We start from the raw sequence: 14,342 nt of genomic DNA, 5'->3' as shown, positions 1-14,342 counted from the left end.
TACAAATACTGGTAGCATTGACATAATCATCATCCTTCCTTTGCAGGAACGTTTGGTAAAGTGAGGAGTGCAAAGACAAACAACATTGGCAGTCCCTCCTTGTAATAATAACAATAACAACAATAGTAATACAGTGAAAAAGAGAAAATAAATATACTTTTTGCAAGTATTCACACGCTGATGACACATTTGAAGCGGAGAGACATAACAAGCGTGAGCTACCGAAACACATCCTGACAAAAGCGCTTCCACATCACAATAAACTATTGCTGCTCATCGGGTTTAACCACTGGAAATCCATTGTTTTATTTATTTTTTTTTTCTTTAAAGCAACGTGCGAAGAAACACTGAGCGTCGAGATGTGTGCGTGCTTCACAGTAACGTGTCTGGTGATTCTCAACCGACGAGTGGAGACAAATATGCTTCACAGAAAGCAGCGTGTGTGTTCATGATAAAGCTTTTTATCAAGGAGTTAAAAAATTAAGCTGTATTGCTTGCAGCCATAAAACTAATAAGGGTTTCAGGAAAAAACAGCTGTACAAAACATACTCCCCACCCACACCCAGAGAATAATACACTCACCTCATCAGAGGCTCTACACATGCACACCTCCATGCCAAAGAGAAATACTAAATACAATCAGTTTGACTGCCATGGCTCCTTGTTTTCACATATGCAGCATATACAGTATGTGGACAAAGTCTCTAAACCTTAAAAATATGTTGGCTGCGGATGATTCTTATTTGTACTTGTAAAAGCTGCAGGATGAGACTGTGAGCATCATCTCAGTAGTGGTTAAAGTTCTGCTTTTTTTTTTTTTTTGTAATTTTATGAGATTCAAACTCACAGACTCAGGTGTGCACGGCCCCTGCTGGCCACCTTTGCCAAGAACCAGCGGGCATGCTCATGTAATAAAAGCTATACCTCATTAAATCTACAACATCTGCAGCAGGAAGTTTGTAAATTCCCCCGCACCAAAGTCCATAGTGAATATCAACGTTTTTAGCTCATGGAGACACTGGAGGTGCTGGTCTACTGCTGCCTCCTGAGGTAAATTTACCCTAATGAAGTAAAACTTTACCTAAAATTTGTAACACCCAAAGTCATAAAATAGCATATTTTAAGTTACCAACTGAGGCATCACCTGTGTAATAAAATAGATTCCAGCTGGAACAGGCTGTCTAACGGCAAGATAAAGAAGTGAAAATAATCTTAAGTTATCTTAGACTTAAGCAGGCATTTTATTATAAGTGGATAAAATCCCCCACACCAAAGTCCATAGTGAAAATCAGCATTTTTAGCTCATGGAGACACTGGAGGTGCTGGTCTACTGCTGCCTCCAACTGAGGCATCACCTGTGTAATGGAATGTAAAATTGCTTATTTTCTCTATCGGCTTTGGTGCAGGTAGACACAAGCTTTAGATTCCAGCTGGAACAGGCTGTCTAACGGCAAGATAAAGTAGTGAAAATAATCTTAAGTTATCTTAGACTTAAGCAGGCATTTTATTATAAGTGGATAAAAAAAAAGTTTTTCCCCCACACCAAAGTCCATAGTGAAAATCAGCATTTTTAGCTCATGGAGACACTGGAGGTGCTGGTCTACTGCTGCCTCCTGAGGTAAATTTACCCTAATGAAGTAAAACTTAACTTAAAATTTGTAACACCCAAAGTCATAAAATGGCATATTTTAAGTTACCAACTGAGGCAGCAGTGCATCAACATCACCTGTGTAATGGAATGTAAAATCGCTTATTTTCTCTATGGGCTTTGGTGCAGGGAGACACAAGCTTTAGATTCCAGCTGGAACAGGCTGTCTAACGGCAAGATAAAGCAGTGAAAACAATCTTAAGTTATCTTAGACTTAAGCAGGCATTTTATTATAAGTGGATAAAAAAAACGTTTTTCCCCCACACCAAAGTCCATAGTGAAAATCAGCATTTTTAGCTCAAGGAGACACTGGAGGTGCTGGTCTACTGCTGCCTCCTATGGTACATTTGTGTTGAGCAGGTAAAACTTAAACAATTTTAAACACCAAAAACCATTAAATATCATGTTTTTAAGTCACTAACAGAGGCAGCAGTGAATCAACATCTCCTGTGTAATGGAATGTAAAATGGCTTACTTTCTCTGTGGACTTTGGTGCAGGGAGACACAAGCTGGAACCTGCTGTCTAACAAGATATTTTAGACTTAAGCAGGCATTTTATTATAAGTGGCTAAAATCGTGAGCATCCATTTTGTCAAACTTGCTTGGTCCGGTTACTGCTGCTTAATATCTCAACATCTCATACAACCACACTTAAAAAAACAACCCCTTATCTATCTCTTTAACACGAGCGAACACTACACGTGTTTGCAGCCAGAATCGATGTAAAGTTAAGGACACGTTTTGCTTCATGTAGACATATCACACGGTGGTAGAAAACACAGCTGAGATGAGATGGGTGCGTTGTTCAAAGTATCCACGTGGCACTTGAAAGGTAACACGATAGCGGTCAGAGGTCTTCCTCCGAATGGCACGTCACACATTGCGATGGCTTCAAGCATTGCACGATAAACTGTTGCTCACGTCGCCGTTGATCCCGCCTTCGATTTTGACGCCCGTCTCGGCCGGAATGTCATAGATTGTGTCGTTGAGGATGTCGTAGCTCGTGTCGTTGGGGCCGTCGTCTGTGTGGTCGCTGGCCGTGTCGTGAGCTGCGTCCGGGTGCGCGGGGGGCCTCGGAGTCTCCGGCGCCTCCTTCCTCGTCGGCCTGTTCTGTGGCGGAGAGGAGCTGCACATGAGACACAGGAGGGAGGAGCAGTCCCACAGGCCCTGGGTCATGCTGGAGGAGAAGAGCTTCCGACACGGATGACAGAACTGGTAGAAGATCAGCATGAACAAGATGGCGATGGCGTAGGCCACGAGCAGCTGCAGCAACAGCAAGGGTGCGTGGATGAAATTGTAGAAGTCCGTTTTATAGAGGTACCAAAGCAGAAGCAGCGTGGCGTTCTCCACGAAGCGTAGCATGTAGTACACGGCCATGCGATACCAGTTCTGGGACTTGTTGATGAGGTCCGGGTCGTTGAGTTTCACCTGCACGGCAGACCAGCAGAACATATTGATGCCGGCGTACAGGAAGGTGAGCAAGCAAAGCACGATCGTGGTCCCCACCCGGGTCAGAGTCTTCTCTATGTTTTCGGGAAAGGGCGAGTGGCTCGACCAGAACAGGATCCACGGGCAGAGGAAGAAGACGAGGAAGTTCAGCAGAACCACGGGGAGGACCCAGAGCTGCAGCACGGAGCTGAACAGAACCAGGACCACCACGCGGGTGGCGATCTCAAAGCTCCTCCACAGGAAAATGCAGATGTACGCCATGGGCCGGATGTCCACTTCATAGTCGTCATATTTGATCTTGATGGCCAGGATGTTGCAGCGCAGGGCTCCGTAAACAATGGATAGGAGTGAGATCACCATCAGTGTTCCTGACGTGGACAAAGAGGAAAACATGAGGGTTAATTCATTTGAAAGGAAATACCCACATTTTACATGTCCATTATAAATAAAAGATCCTCAAACTCCCAATCAATTTCATGCGGCCTACCACTTTAAACCAGATTCATTTAGCATCATAAACATATTCATGATATTATAAACATTCTTATTTTGTTGTGTTTTTATCAAAATGTGGCCTTTTTTTCACTTGACTGGCCCCCTACTGACCAAACTCAGTAGCCCCCCAAGGTCATTTGAGTTTGAGACCTCTGCTTTAAAAGCCCTTTATATTGATAAAATGTATAATATTGTTCTTCTTGTGATTATTCTTATCAATATTCTTATTATTCCATGTCATTGTGCATATTTTTGAGGGTGTTAACATGCATTAAAACTCTTAAGAGTTGACATGGAGGTCAGGTGTGGGGGAAAATGCGATACTGCTCAGGCCGGAAATTAACCATATTGTGTTTAGTCTGCAGGAATATGTAGAAGAAGAAGAAAGAAAGCATACTGCCCTGAAGTTTAGAGCTGTCAGACAGCATGAATAACTCTGAAACTATTAAAAATATAACGTACAGTGAGAGTATTGTTATTGTTTTTTCCAGTTACGACATCTTTATGGGTCTACAACCCAGTTCTCCCATCTCACAGACATGCAAACTGTCTCTCTCAATCACTTTTCACAAGTACCTCTTATACTGTATGTCCCAATATGAAAACTATCCCTTTAAATTTTATAGGCCTCTCAAGGTATAGAAAAGGCGATCAGTTTCCTTTCATACCTGCCGATACATCACCATGAACACACGGGCCCTGAAGCCCTTGTTCATCATGCACTGGTCGTTAAATCGCAGAGCGTGAAATGAAAGTGTCAGAGCAGCAGAGAAGATTACACCAACTGTTCTGTATTTATAACCTCTTCTGCCTCGTCCTTATTCAGAGGACAGATGCTGTCTCTCCACTGTGACAAAGAAATACCGGCCGTATGCACACACCTCTACCGATGGACACCCCCTGCTGCAGGACGCAGATGTAGAGCTGCAGGGTGAGCTGTGGGGCCGATCCCAGGAAAGCCTGAATGACGGACGTGCGGGCGAAGGCGGCTCGGTGCGTAAACAGTTTCCCCTCCGCCTGGCCCACCTGCCGCTCCACCTCCTCGGACTGCCCGCCGCGGGGCATCTGCTTCTTCCTGGTGATGCTGACATACGGCTCCTCCACCTGGCCGACGCTGCCATAGATGCAGAACGCCTCCAGACACCTGCAGCACAACCACAGGCGGGGAGAAGATGGATGAGGACACTCAGAAGTAGTTCAGAAGAAAGACTCACTACAAGGGCCGCCGATAACATCTCGTTATCCATTTATCCGTCAGTCAATCTGTTAATTAGTCTCATCCTTTCAGTTTCATTTACAAGAGTTGCTATAAGCTTAAAAAGGGACAGTTCGGGTTGTAGGTGGCGCTGACACGCCGTCACAGATTTCAGCCACTTAACAAAAGCCTTCCCTAACAATAAAAGTGACTGATTAAGTCTCCGTTGTCTTTAAAATGTCTTTGCCGTCTTTTCAAAGCTGGAAACTGAAGTTTGTAAACCGCCCACATTCCTGCACCAAATCCCATAGACAAAAATCAGCGTTTTTAGTTTGTGGTTGCACTAAAGATTCTGGTCTACCGCTGCCTCGTGAGGTCAGTTTGTGTCACGGAGGCTAAACCACATGAAGGATTTCAAACCCCCAAAGTCACAAGATAACACATTCGAACTTTGCGATGAAGGCATCAGTGGATTAAAAAACACCTGTGTGGCCCGATGTAAAATTGTTGATTTTCTCTATGGGCTTTGGTGTGGGGGAGAGAGCGGCTTACAAACTTCAGTTTCCTGCTTAGAAATGTCTTCTTAAGATATCATAGACTTAAGCAAGTATAGATTATGTTAGGTGAGACTTCTGTCACGTGTTTCTGTCCCTGCCGGCAACAACCTCATTAATGAGAATGAAACGGGAGCACGAAAACTCCCCCGAACCATCCCTTCAATTACATGTAGAGGATGAGCTCAGTGATATTAGCATGCATGAACAAATGCTTAGAAAGGGCTTGTTGTGCTCAACCAGACGAATGTGTTACTCAGCTACCATTTGGCTTACATAGGTAACCATGGGTGATCACCATGGTTACCGAAGCTGCTCTGAAGCAGGTTATTTCAGTCATGCAAGTGGTCAGAAACACACTAATTCTCTCACGTTGTCTCTTTTAAACAAATTAAAATGTCGTTATGGTTACGCGGACCTAACAGTACATTTCTGACGCAGGTGTGAAGGTAAGACTTCAGCAGGGAGTCAAATGTGAAGGGTCAGAGGTCAGAGTGTTGTCGACCGATAACTGATTTGGATAATTAATCCATTATCACAAGCGGCTCCAGTGCTCTCCCGGTGCCACATGACGAGCAGGAGTCAGACGCGAGATACAAACTTAATTTGTGTAATTCAAACCGTGAAGCTTCATATTATAGTTGAGATGTTTTTTTTGCACAGAATGGCATCAGACCTTCGTGACGTGCTTTAACGACTGGAGCAGAACAAATGAGGATAATAATAATATAGGGTTCAAGTCACACAATGTGATGGAAAAGCAGGTCGTTCACGATGTCCACTCCAGACTACTGTATTCTGACGCTGGCTCACAAAATAAGTTATGTTTTTGACCATAACTTGTTTTGTGAGCAACGTAACTGAAAAAAGTAAAAGGACAGATTTTGATGTATTTACTTCCATAAACTTTTTTTTAACATCTTACAAAACTCCTGAAAGTGATTTTCAAGATGAATGAATCACTCCATTATGCATGTATACATGAATCTCTTAAAGCCGGGCCGGGGAAGTTTGTTTTCCCCTGCATTACTGATCAGTAATTCCATTATAACCTTTCAGCATAATAATAATAATAAATGATTAGCGAGAACTAGATTATTCCATTCTACTCTAAACTCCCATTAGAGCCTTGAGATATCGGGCGTATGATGAGAGAGTTTGACCAATCACAGGACAGTTCAGAGAGAGCGAGAGGGCGCCTCCTATTGTCTGTTCTACTAATAGCACTTTCCCACTGTTGCAGATTAACGCACGTTTTCATGGATTTTTAAGTCTTTTTAACTGAGCTACAGTTTCGGCATTGCTCGAGTGAGTGGCTGTCGGCGTCACATTTTAGTATCGGCTAATGGAAAATCAAAAACAAACAAGTCAAGTGCTAGAATTGTGTATTATAGACAGGTTCTGCTCATACATGTCTCTGAGGTGTTAAAGGTCACTCTTCCAGCTTTGATAACAGCTGCCTATGTCACAGAGGAAGCTAGAACAACAAGAAGAGTCTTGAGGATTTGAAGAGTGCGACACACGTTCAAATGCAACACTACACCATTCACATAGAGCTCTCAGACAAGGTTGTTCTCCCCCGTTGCCAACATTCCTTTGTGGAACGAAGTGCAACCAACAACAGTGGACATCACATGACCATCGTGATGAGACTCATTAATCAACTATGTTCACAACTGGAAACAATATGACAGATATCTAAAGCCAGTGATTCTCAAACCTTTCATACCAAGTTTTTATTGAAATATTGAGCACTTGTCACAATTTATTTATCGTTTCATTTATTCCCAATAAGATCATTTTCGCTCTCATCATCCTCCTCTTCCTCACTTGTATAGTGACATTAGATATGAAATTAGAAATGAGATATTCTGTCATTTGTTCCATTTTCCACACACTCGGATCACATACCCTGGAAAATACAGTGGAACAGTATTTCTGATTTTCCTCCCAAGTACCACCAGGGGAAGCTCCCGTGCCACTGGTGGTACACGTACCACACTTTGAGAACCCCGGGGCCTCAGGCAATTACTTAAAACAGTCAGTTTACATAGTGTCTTAATCAAGGAGTTACTTCTCCTTGATTAAAAGCACATACGACTCAGCGATTCCCTGTGGCGTCGGAAGACAAGCCAGCATTGACGTCTGCTTGATAAGTCACCACAGGTCACGTCTGAGGTTATTGACGTGGACAGATCTGCCGATGACAGCGTGTCTTTGTCTGTGCACACATGCCGGCAAAAGGCCAAAGGTCGGGACAGAGCTGCTTCTGTTCAGCGGCACCGACAGCAGTGGGTTTAAAATCCACATTAACGCTGAGGGAGGGATTTGTTTTCCAGCCTGAACGACAGCGCACACAGTCCACACGTCAGGGAGTTAAATAAATAAAACTGTGGACGCTGAAGGGAGCGATATCACTTCCGCAGCATCTCTACGGACGTTTAAATAGATGTGTTTTTAAGTGTCTTTTTAATGCGAAACAGACCGATTTCTGACGAAAAGGAGTCATCTCAAATAGACATGGCGGTATAATTGCTTTAACACGACAAGTAAATCACATTAGCGCCTTTAAGTGACATAAGACGCTTGTGAAAACAGATTACAGAACACTGCAACTTCTTTTTTTCCCAACTTATTGCACAAGTGTTTCAGTCTCAAACCTCTTACAGCACCATGTCGGTCTATGAAAACCCACTCTGCACCACGTCACTTCACAACTAGCGGGGAATAATGGAGCTGTAGAGAGACCCGTGTGAAACTTCCTCACACGTTCACCTGCAAAATTGAAATGCTAGTGTTTCAATCTTAGGTTCTTGTGCAAATTTAAAGCTGCATTATGTAACTTTTGACCATTCTGTTGTTGTTGTTTTATATGCTTCATGAACAGAGATGATGTAACATTATTTAAATGCTGCGTCCTTCTTCTGAAAACAGTAATACTATCAGACCTGACTGAGGGAGCGTTTGTGTGCATACAGCAGCAGCAACACAGGCGGGCGGGGACAAGAATTCTGTAATAAAACTTTTAGACGCTGCTTTGTGTCTCCGGGCGACACAAGATCATACAGATACTGTGAAGTAATTTGACAATGATTTATATTTAAGTTATGCACTATAGCCATGGTTCTCAAACTATGGTTTGCTGTTACTTCAAGGGCTCAATATTCTCTCAGGTGGTTCTTGGTATAAAAGGTTTGAGAAGCACTGGTTAACACTTTTAAAGATACTTTAATAAACCGGTCTTGCAAATGTTGTGTTTGTTTTTGACCGTTTCTGCGCTGAATTTTCGACACCACTTTCCTCATACATTACAAAATAGTTGAGATGCCGACTAATTCAGTTTATGCCTCTTACAGCAAAGCATGAAGAAAAACTAACCCGATGAGTGAAAACATATGTGTGAATGGCTGAATCTTTAATGGTTTCAAGCTGCGGGGAAACCATTGTGTTGTAATTCTTTTTTTGTTGCACAAAAATGTACTTTAACATGTTTAACCACTGATGCAATAAACTCTGTTTACACTGTTTGTACGTATGGTTGCCACTTAATCCTTAGTGCTCAGGTGGCACGGAGCTGTGCCACAGGTTCACCCTTTGGAATTATGCACAATTCCTTATATGGACATCCTATTCAGGCTTTACACAATGCGTTTTTTTCGTCTTCCAATGTGTTGTTTTTTTACATTGCATAGTCGTGATACACAAAATAGCAGAAACCACAAAATAGACCATTTTTATTTCATTTTAGGTCATAAAAATGAGCCAATGTATCACTTAATTCAAAATTTCACAAATTCAATCCGATTTTCAATTTTTTTTTGTAATTTTTGCTTGTGTGTGTTTATATAGTTGGTGAAAATGGAAAAATAATCATGTATTCTTACTACATGGCATCATGTAATAAGTTTTATATGCAGACATATATGGATAAAGAGAACTATAATTATGAAATTTAAGAAGTACAACAACAAAACTGCTGTTTTTACCTGTTAACAAAGTAAAAGTATGTGGATGCAAAGATGGACAGGATTCCAAACGTGTACTTCCTTCATGTACACAATATTTGTCAGTGTTTTTAAATATTGCATTTGACGCAGACATACTGTACACATATTTTTAGTGGCCCAAATATTAAGATATATAATATTTCTCACCCCAAAAAAATTGTAGTATTGCACATACTTATAGCCTCGGTATATATGCTTTAACATACAGTAGTAATGGGGAAAAGCAGCCTAAATGCTCTGTGTTCTAAAGGTTAAAGAGGGAGCTGGAATGACAAATACAGCAAATTAAAGCATATTAAAGCATGTTTTTCTGCAGCAGCAGTTGTGTTATTGCTGCTCTGACACTGAAGGATGAAGACTCAGTGTAGAGTGTTGTTTTGGACAAATGCGTCCAAGAAGAGGAAGTGCTGCTGTTGTGCTGCCCAACAGTCTAGAAACGGACATTCCCCCCTCTGGTCGTGTTGTCAAGAGATAAGGAGAAGCCAGCAGTGACACGAGCTATTCTTAGTCCTGCTCTTCACCGAGGGAAGACGGAGACGCCTGAAAAATAATCGTTCAAACGCACACACAAGGGTGAGACCAAGACCCACAGACCCACAGAGGCCACTGCAGGGGAATCAACCAAGAAAACCTATCACCTCACTCATCTAATTTCATGAATTGGAATTGGATTGTTTGCAGTACAAGTGTTGAAAATGGTCGGCTTTGAGTGATAAAAGCCAAACGTATTAAGTTAGAAATCAAATATTTACACATAAAAGGCTGGAAAAACAGGTTTTGTCTCTTTTCTTTCTTCCTTTCCAACAACAGCTCCACATGTCATTGACTGTTCAAACACCTACTGTTGCATCCTGTTGGAGCAATGCTCCGTAGATGATTTCGGGCTTTAATGATCAATTCAACACCTCAGTTTCGTTTACAAAATGCTTGCCACAGTCTCACCTCCTGCCTTTTGACAACAAATGACATGTATTGTTTTTGACGACGCGGAATGAAGTGCAGATTCCTGCTGGGCCTCTGTCTTTTAGCAGTTTGATGTTTAAATTCACTCTGTAAGAAACTCACCGAGAGTTACTTACAGCCACAGTCAGTCATATGCATGCATGTATGTCAGTGGCTTGATGTGCTGCCGTCAGGGAGTTCATGCCGAGCGACTTAATGTCTTTTCAGACAGAGAAGTCATGAATAAATCAGACACAGCTTGGGCCTCAACTCCACACTGGAGATGATCAGAGAGGAGGAGGAGATGCTAAATGACCGGAGGGCCACATGGGCATCTAGTCATACTGGTACTCCATAGAAACTACGATGGAGTATTAGGGGAGAAAAATACAAAAAAACCTAGGAAAATCATGATACTGAAGAAATGATATTCATGATGATTTTCCAAAGAATATGGGGGTTTGTTTTGAAAAAAATAATGCTATAAAAACCAAAAAACAACAGACCGAAATCATCATCGAGTTAACCTGTTCAATAGGAAGCTGTTTTTTTATCTGTCCCATTTCTAATCCAAACAACATCCAAACAAGTCCGCATTGCTGGTGCCGAGTGAGTCGCCTGCCAAGTGAACTGTTTGACAGATATATGATTAACAGTCAGATGAATGGTGCAGCGCGTGTGTGTGTGTGTGTGTGTGGAGGGTGCACACTGGATGAGAAGTGGTTTATGTGTCTAATTTCTACCTGACATGTTTAGCAATTTCTTATCCAAACACCACCAAAAGTCGGCACACTGCACACACTGGCGCCCTCAGTGAGTCGCCTGTTTTGCATTTAAAGATACAGTAGGTAAATCTACTGCACGTTGCCGCTGGATGACCTCACCTCACCTCACTTCACTCTTCCCTTCCGAGTGTGTTGGAGAAACCGCAGCCTTCAGTTCTCTCAGGTCTGAAACTCACGCGGCCCCACGACTTAGTGATAATGAAAACTGGCCGGTGACCCCCTTCCTTAAGTAAACAAAGCATGTCTGTTATTGTTTTTAACCACTGACGTGAACAGCGGAAATGTTTTTAAGAATAATCATACACAAGGTTTCGACGTATCACATGTATTCCACTTAACATTTATATATATACATATACATATATGTATATGTATATATATATGTATATATATATACATATATATATATATACGACACTTTTACACATTAAGCTGTTGCTTCCAAAAACTCAGTAGCCAGTCAGCAGGCAGCTTCCTAAGCCCCGCCCATGACCGACTGAATCGCAAACAACAAACCCAGGGAGTGCAAAAAAGAACAAATTTCAAGCGCAAATGCAAAAAAAAAAAAATGTGTGCATTTTGATTTTGCGCTCTCATTTATTTTTTTGCTCAATTCATACAGTGCTGCTTGATTATATTATTACGATGGATTATATTATACCCCTTTTGTAAGTCGCTTTGGATTAAATGTAAATGTCTATTGACACAAATCTAATTCCACAACATTGTAAAAACATGGCGGCCCAAAATGGCCTCCACGGAGCTGACCCAGCTCCTGATATACATTCTGTCATAAAGAAAGTAACAATTCACGCACCTAAAATGAAGTATAATGATTTAATTTTTCAATTTTTTAACAAATGCAAATAATTTAACCTAAAAAATAATGTTACATACTGGACCTTTAACGCCGCACAAGAACAACAACAGCAGCAGCAGCAAGTGTTCATGTTTTTAAAAATGAGGACAAAAATCATGGCACCTGTGCGTAAAAATGGACGTTCCACGGCCTGGAGACAGTGAAGGAATTCAGCTGCAGCAGCAGCAGCAGCAGGAGCAGGAGGAAGATGATGATGATGGTGATCATGGTTTCCACTTATGACACAACAAACAAACAAACAAACACACACTCACTCAAGTAAACAACTGACCTGACAATGGGTCCGAGCTGCAGGATGTGCAGCAGCAGCACCAGCGGTCTGTCCCTGCCCAGGTCCCGGTGGATGAAGGTGAGCGTGAGCTGCACCAGCACGGACGGCACCAGCGTGAAGAGCAGCGTCAGCCCCTGCCAGATTCGGTCTCCCGCGGATCGGTACGTGGAGCTGAGGTACAGCGCCGCCGTGGTCTCCGCCGTGAACAGAGACACCGACACAAAAATGGAGATGGGGAGTCGCATCCTCGCTCACCCCGCCATCTGTGGGGAGGCTACGCGGCTTCGCTCGGGGCCCGCTCGTCCATCACCAACACACGGCGCCGACGACGACGACCGTCTGCTCTGTTGTTGTCGCCCCGCAGGACTGACGAGTGCGGACTGGACGCTGTGGAGCCGCAGCCGCTGAGAGGCAGCGTATTTCACTGCCAGGTGTAGTGCAGCGGTGAGACCGCGCGGGGGCGCAAGAGTTACTACTGCACACATGAAGTAGGTTAGAGCTGTTTTAACCCAAACTTTTTAGACAGACACACTTTTTAGAGACAGTTTGAAGTCAAAAATAAAAATAGACAGTAAAAGTACTAGTATCTTACCAATCTACACTCTAAATGAAACTTTCGGCCCTCCAGTGGAGTAGAATTTGTACTTTTTTCTGCACGTTTTTTAAGGCAACCCCCCACCAACGACACTCATGTGGAGGATAAAAGCGGTAGAAGATGAGTGAGTGACTGAGTGGTTATTACCATTGCCAAGAGGAAAGGAATTGGGCCTATAACGAAAGGATTGCCAGTTCAAATACAAGGACAAATCAAGGGCCTAGGTGCCCCCCTGAGCAAGGCACCCAATCCCCATTCTTCCCCAGGCGCAAGAGCAGTGGGCAGCACTTTTCTACAGATGAAAAAAACTAATTCTAATTCAAGACCTCTGTGACCTTTACTGTATGAGCAAGTCTCATCAGGTCAGTTAGAATTTAATTTTATTAATCCACTTAGGGAAAGTATTCCTCTGCATTTGACCCATCCAAGAATTAGGAGCAGTGGGCCGCCACACTGAGTGGCGCCCGGGGAACATTGGGGGTTGGGTACCTTGCTCAGGGGTACCCCAGCCCTTTTTGGCCGGGTGGGGATTTGAACCGGCAACAAGTCAGGTTAAGTGTTGTTTGCATCTGTACAACGAAATATCATGTCTGAGAAGACTCAAAAGGCAATAGCTCAAGTGTTGCCTTGCTTTTGATTTTATGGACGCACCATATCCATATACACTGTGAGAATAGGAACAAAAAAGTGTTGTTTATTTGTTTTGCATATAAATGCTAGTCCTTTAATTTGTGTACACTACCTGTTTTTATTATGTTTATGTATGTTAACTGTTTAATTTGAACTGTTTTATTTGTGAAGCACATTGTTGCTTTGTTCTGAAAAGTGCTATCGAAATAGATGAGATTAGACTTTAGTGATCCCACACTGGGGATATTCACATTGTTTACAGCAGTCAAAGGGTACAGAGATAGACAACTGACAAATATAAGAAGTACAAGGATACAGAATAATATATATAATATATTTACTGTGTATGTATGTGTGTGTGTTTCCCTTTGTTGCTTAGCAAATTACACCTGTGCAAATAAAGACAATAACAACAGACAGATCTGTCCTGCCTGAGAATAAATAGCGGCACATGCACGATTTGGCCCAAAGCCCAAGGTTTGCTTTGTCATTAACTTTGTAAACAGTCAATTTTGTGACTGTGCCACTAAAAGTGACACTTAACCACCAATTTGCATTTTTGTTAAATAATTTAACTAATTTAATGTTAACAAAAAGAGTTAAATGAAAAGAGTTAAATGGACTATTTTAGTGTTATTTTACCACTGTTAGTTACCACATAGTGTTTTCTCCTCAATGTTTAAGCATATTCTGAATGTTGTAGTGACACTCCAGGGCCACTGTATACATAATATAATATAATATAATATAATAACAATATGATATAATATAATATTTCATAATATAATATAATACAATGCAATGCAATGCAATGCAATATAATATAATATAATATAATATAATATAATATAATATAATATAATATAAGTGGAGTCCTTTGATACAAACATT

General features: G+C 42.0%; 1 protein-coding gene and 1 long non-coding RNA gene across 2 annotated transcripts; both read right to left on the bottom strand.

Moving 5' to 3' along the window:
- Positions 1 to 136: 136 nt before the first annotated feature.
- Positions 137 to 1,539, bottom strand: LOC122760152. Its single transcript, XR_006358330.1, has 2 exons — positions 1,356 to 1,539; positions 137 to 1,144 (listed from the first exon to the last, which is right to left on the bottom strand). It is a non-coding gene; the product is annotated as an uncharacterized LOC122760152 (long non-coding RNA).
- Positions 1,540 to 1,912: 373 nt separating this feature from the next.
- Positions 1,913 to 12,683, bottom strand: xk (X-linked Kx blood group (McLeod syndrome)). Its single transcript, XM_044015220.1, has 3 exons — positions 12,227 to 12,683; positions 4,474 to 4,736; positions 1,913 to 3,465 (listed from the first exon to the last, which is right to left on the bottom strand). The coding sequence occupies exons 1-3, from the start codon at positions 12,469 to 12,471 to the stop codon at positions 2,540 to 2,542; spliced, it is 1,434 nt and encodes a 477-aa protein (XP_043871155.1). The 5' UTR covers positions 12,472 to 12,683; the 3' UTR covers positions 1,913 to 2,539.
- Between the last annotated feature and the right edge of the window lie 1,659 nt (positions 12,684 to 14,342).

The sequence above is a fragment of the Solea senegalensis genome, unplaced genomic scaffold (genome assembly GCF_019176455.1).
Source record: "Solea senegalensis isolate Sse05_10M unplaced genomic scaffold, IFAPA_SoseM_1 scf7180000013074, whole genome shotgun sequence".
In the NCBI taxonomy this organism is placed as follows: domain Eukaryota; kingdom Metazoa; phylum Chordata; class Actinopteri; order Pleuronectiformes; family Soleidae; genus Solea; species Solea senegalensis.
This window is presented reverse-complemented; position numbering and strand designations above follow the sequence as displayed.

What these genes read in the sequence shown, in the direction of transcription:
- xk (XM_044015220.1), bottom strand. Translation starts at nt 12,471, where the DNA reads ATGCGACTCCCCATCTCCATTTTTGTGTCGGTGTCTCTGTTCACGGCG. An exon ending in CAGCTCGGACCCATTGTCAG is followed by an intron (nt 4,737 to 12,226) that starts GTCAGTTGTTTA and finishes GTTGTGCTGCAG; the next exon opens with GTGTCTGGAGGCGTTCTGCA. An exon ending in GGGGGTGTCCATCGGTAGAG is followed by an intron (nt 3,466 to 4,473) that starts GTGTGTGCATAC and finishes TGTCCACGTCAG; the next exon opens with GAACACTGATGGTGATCTCA.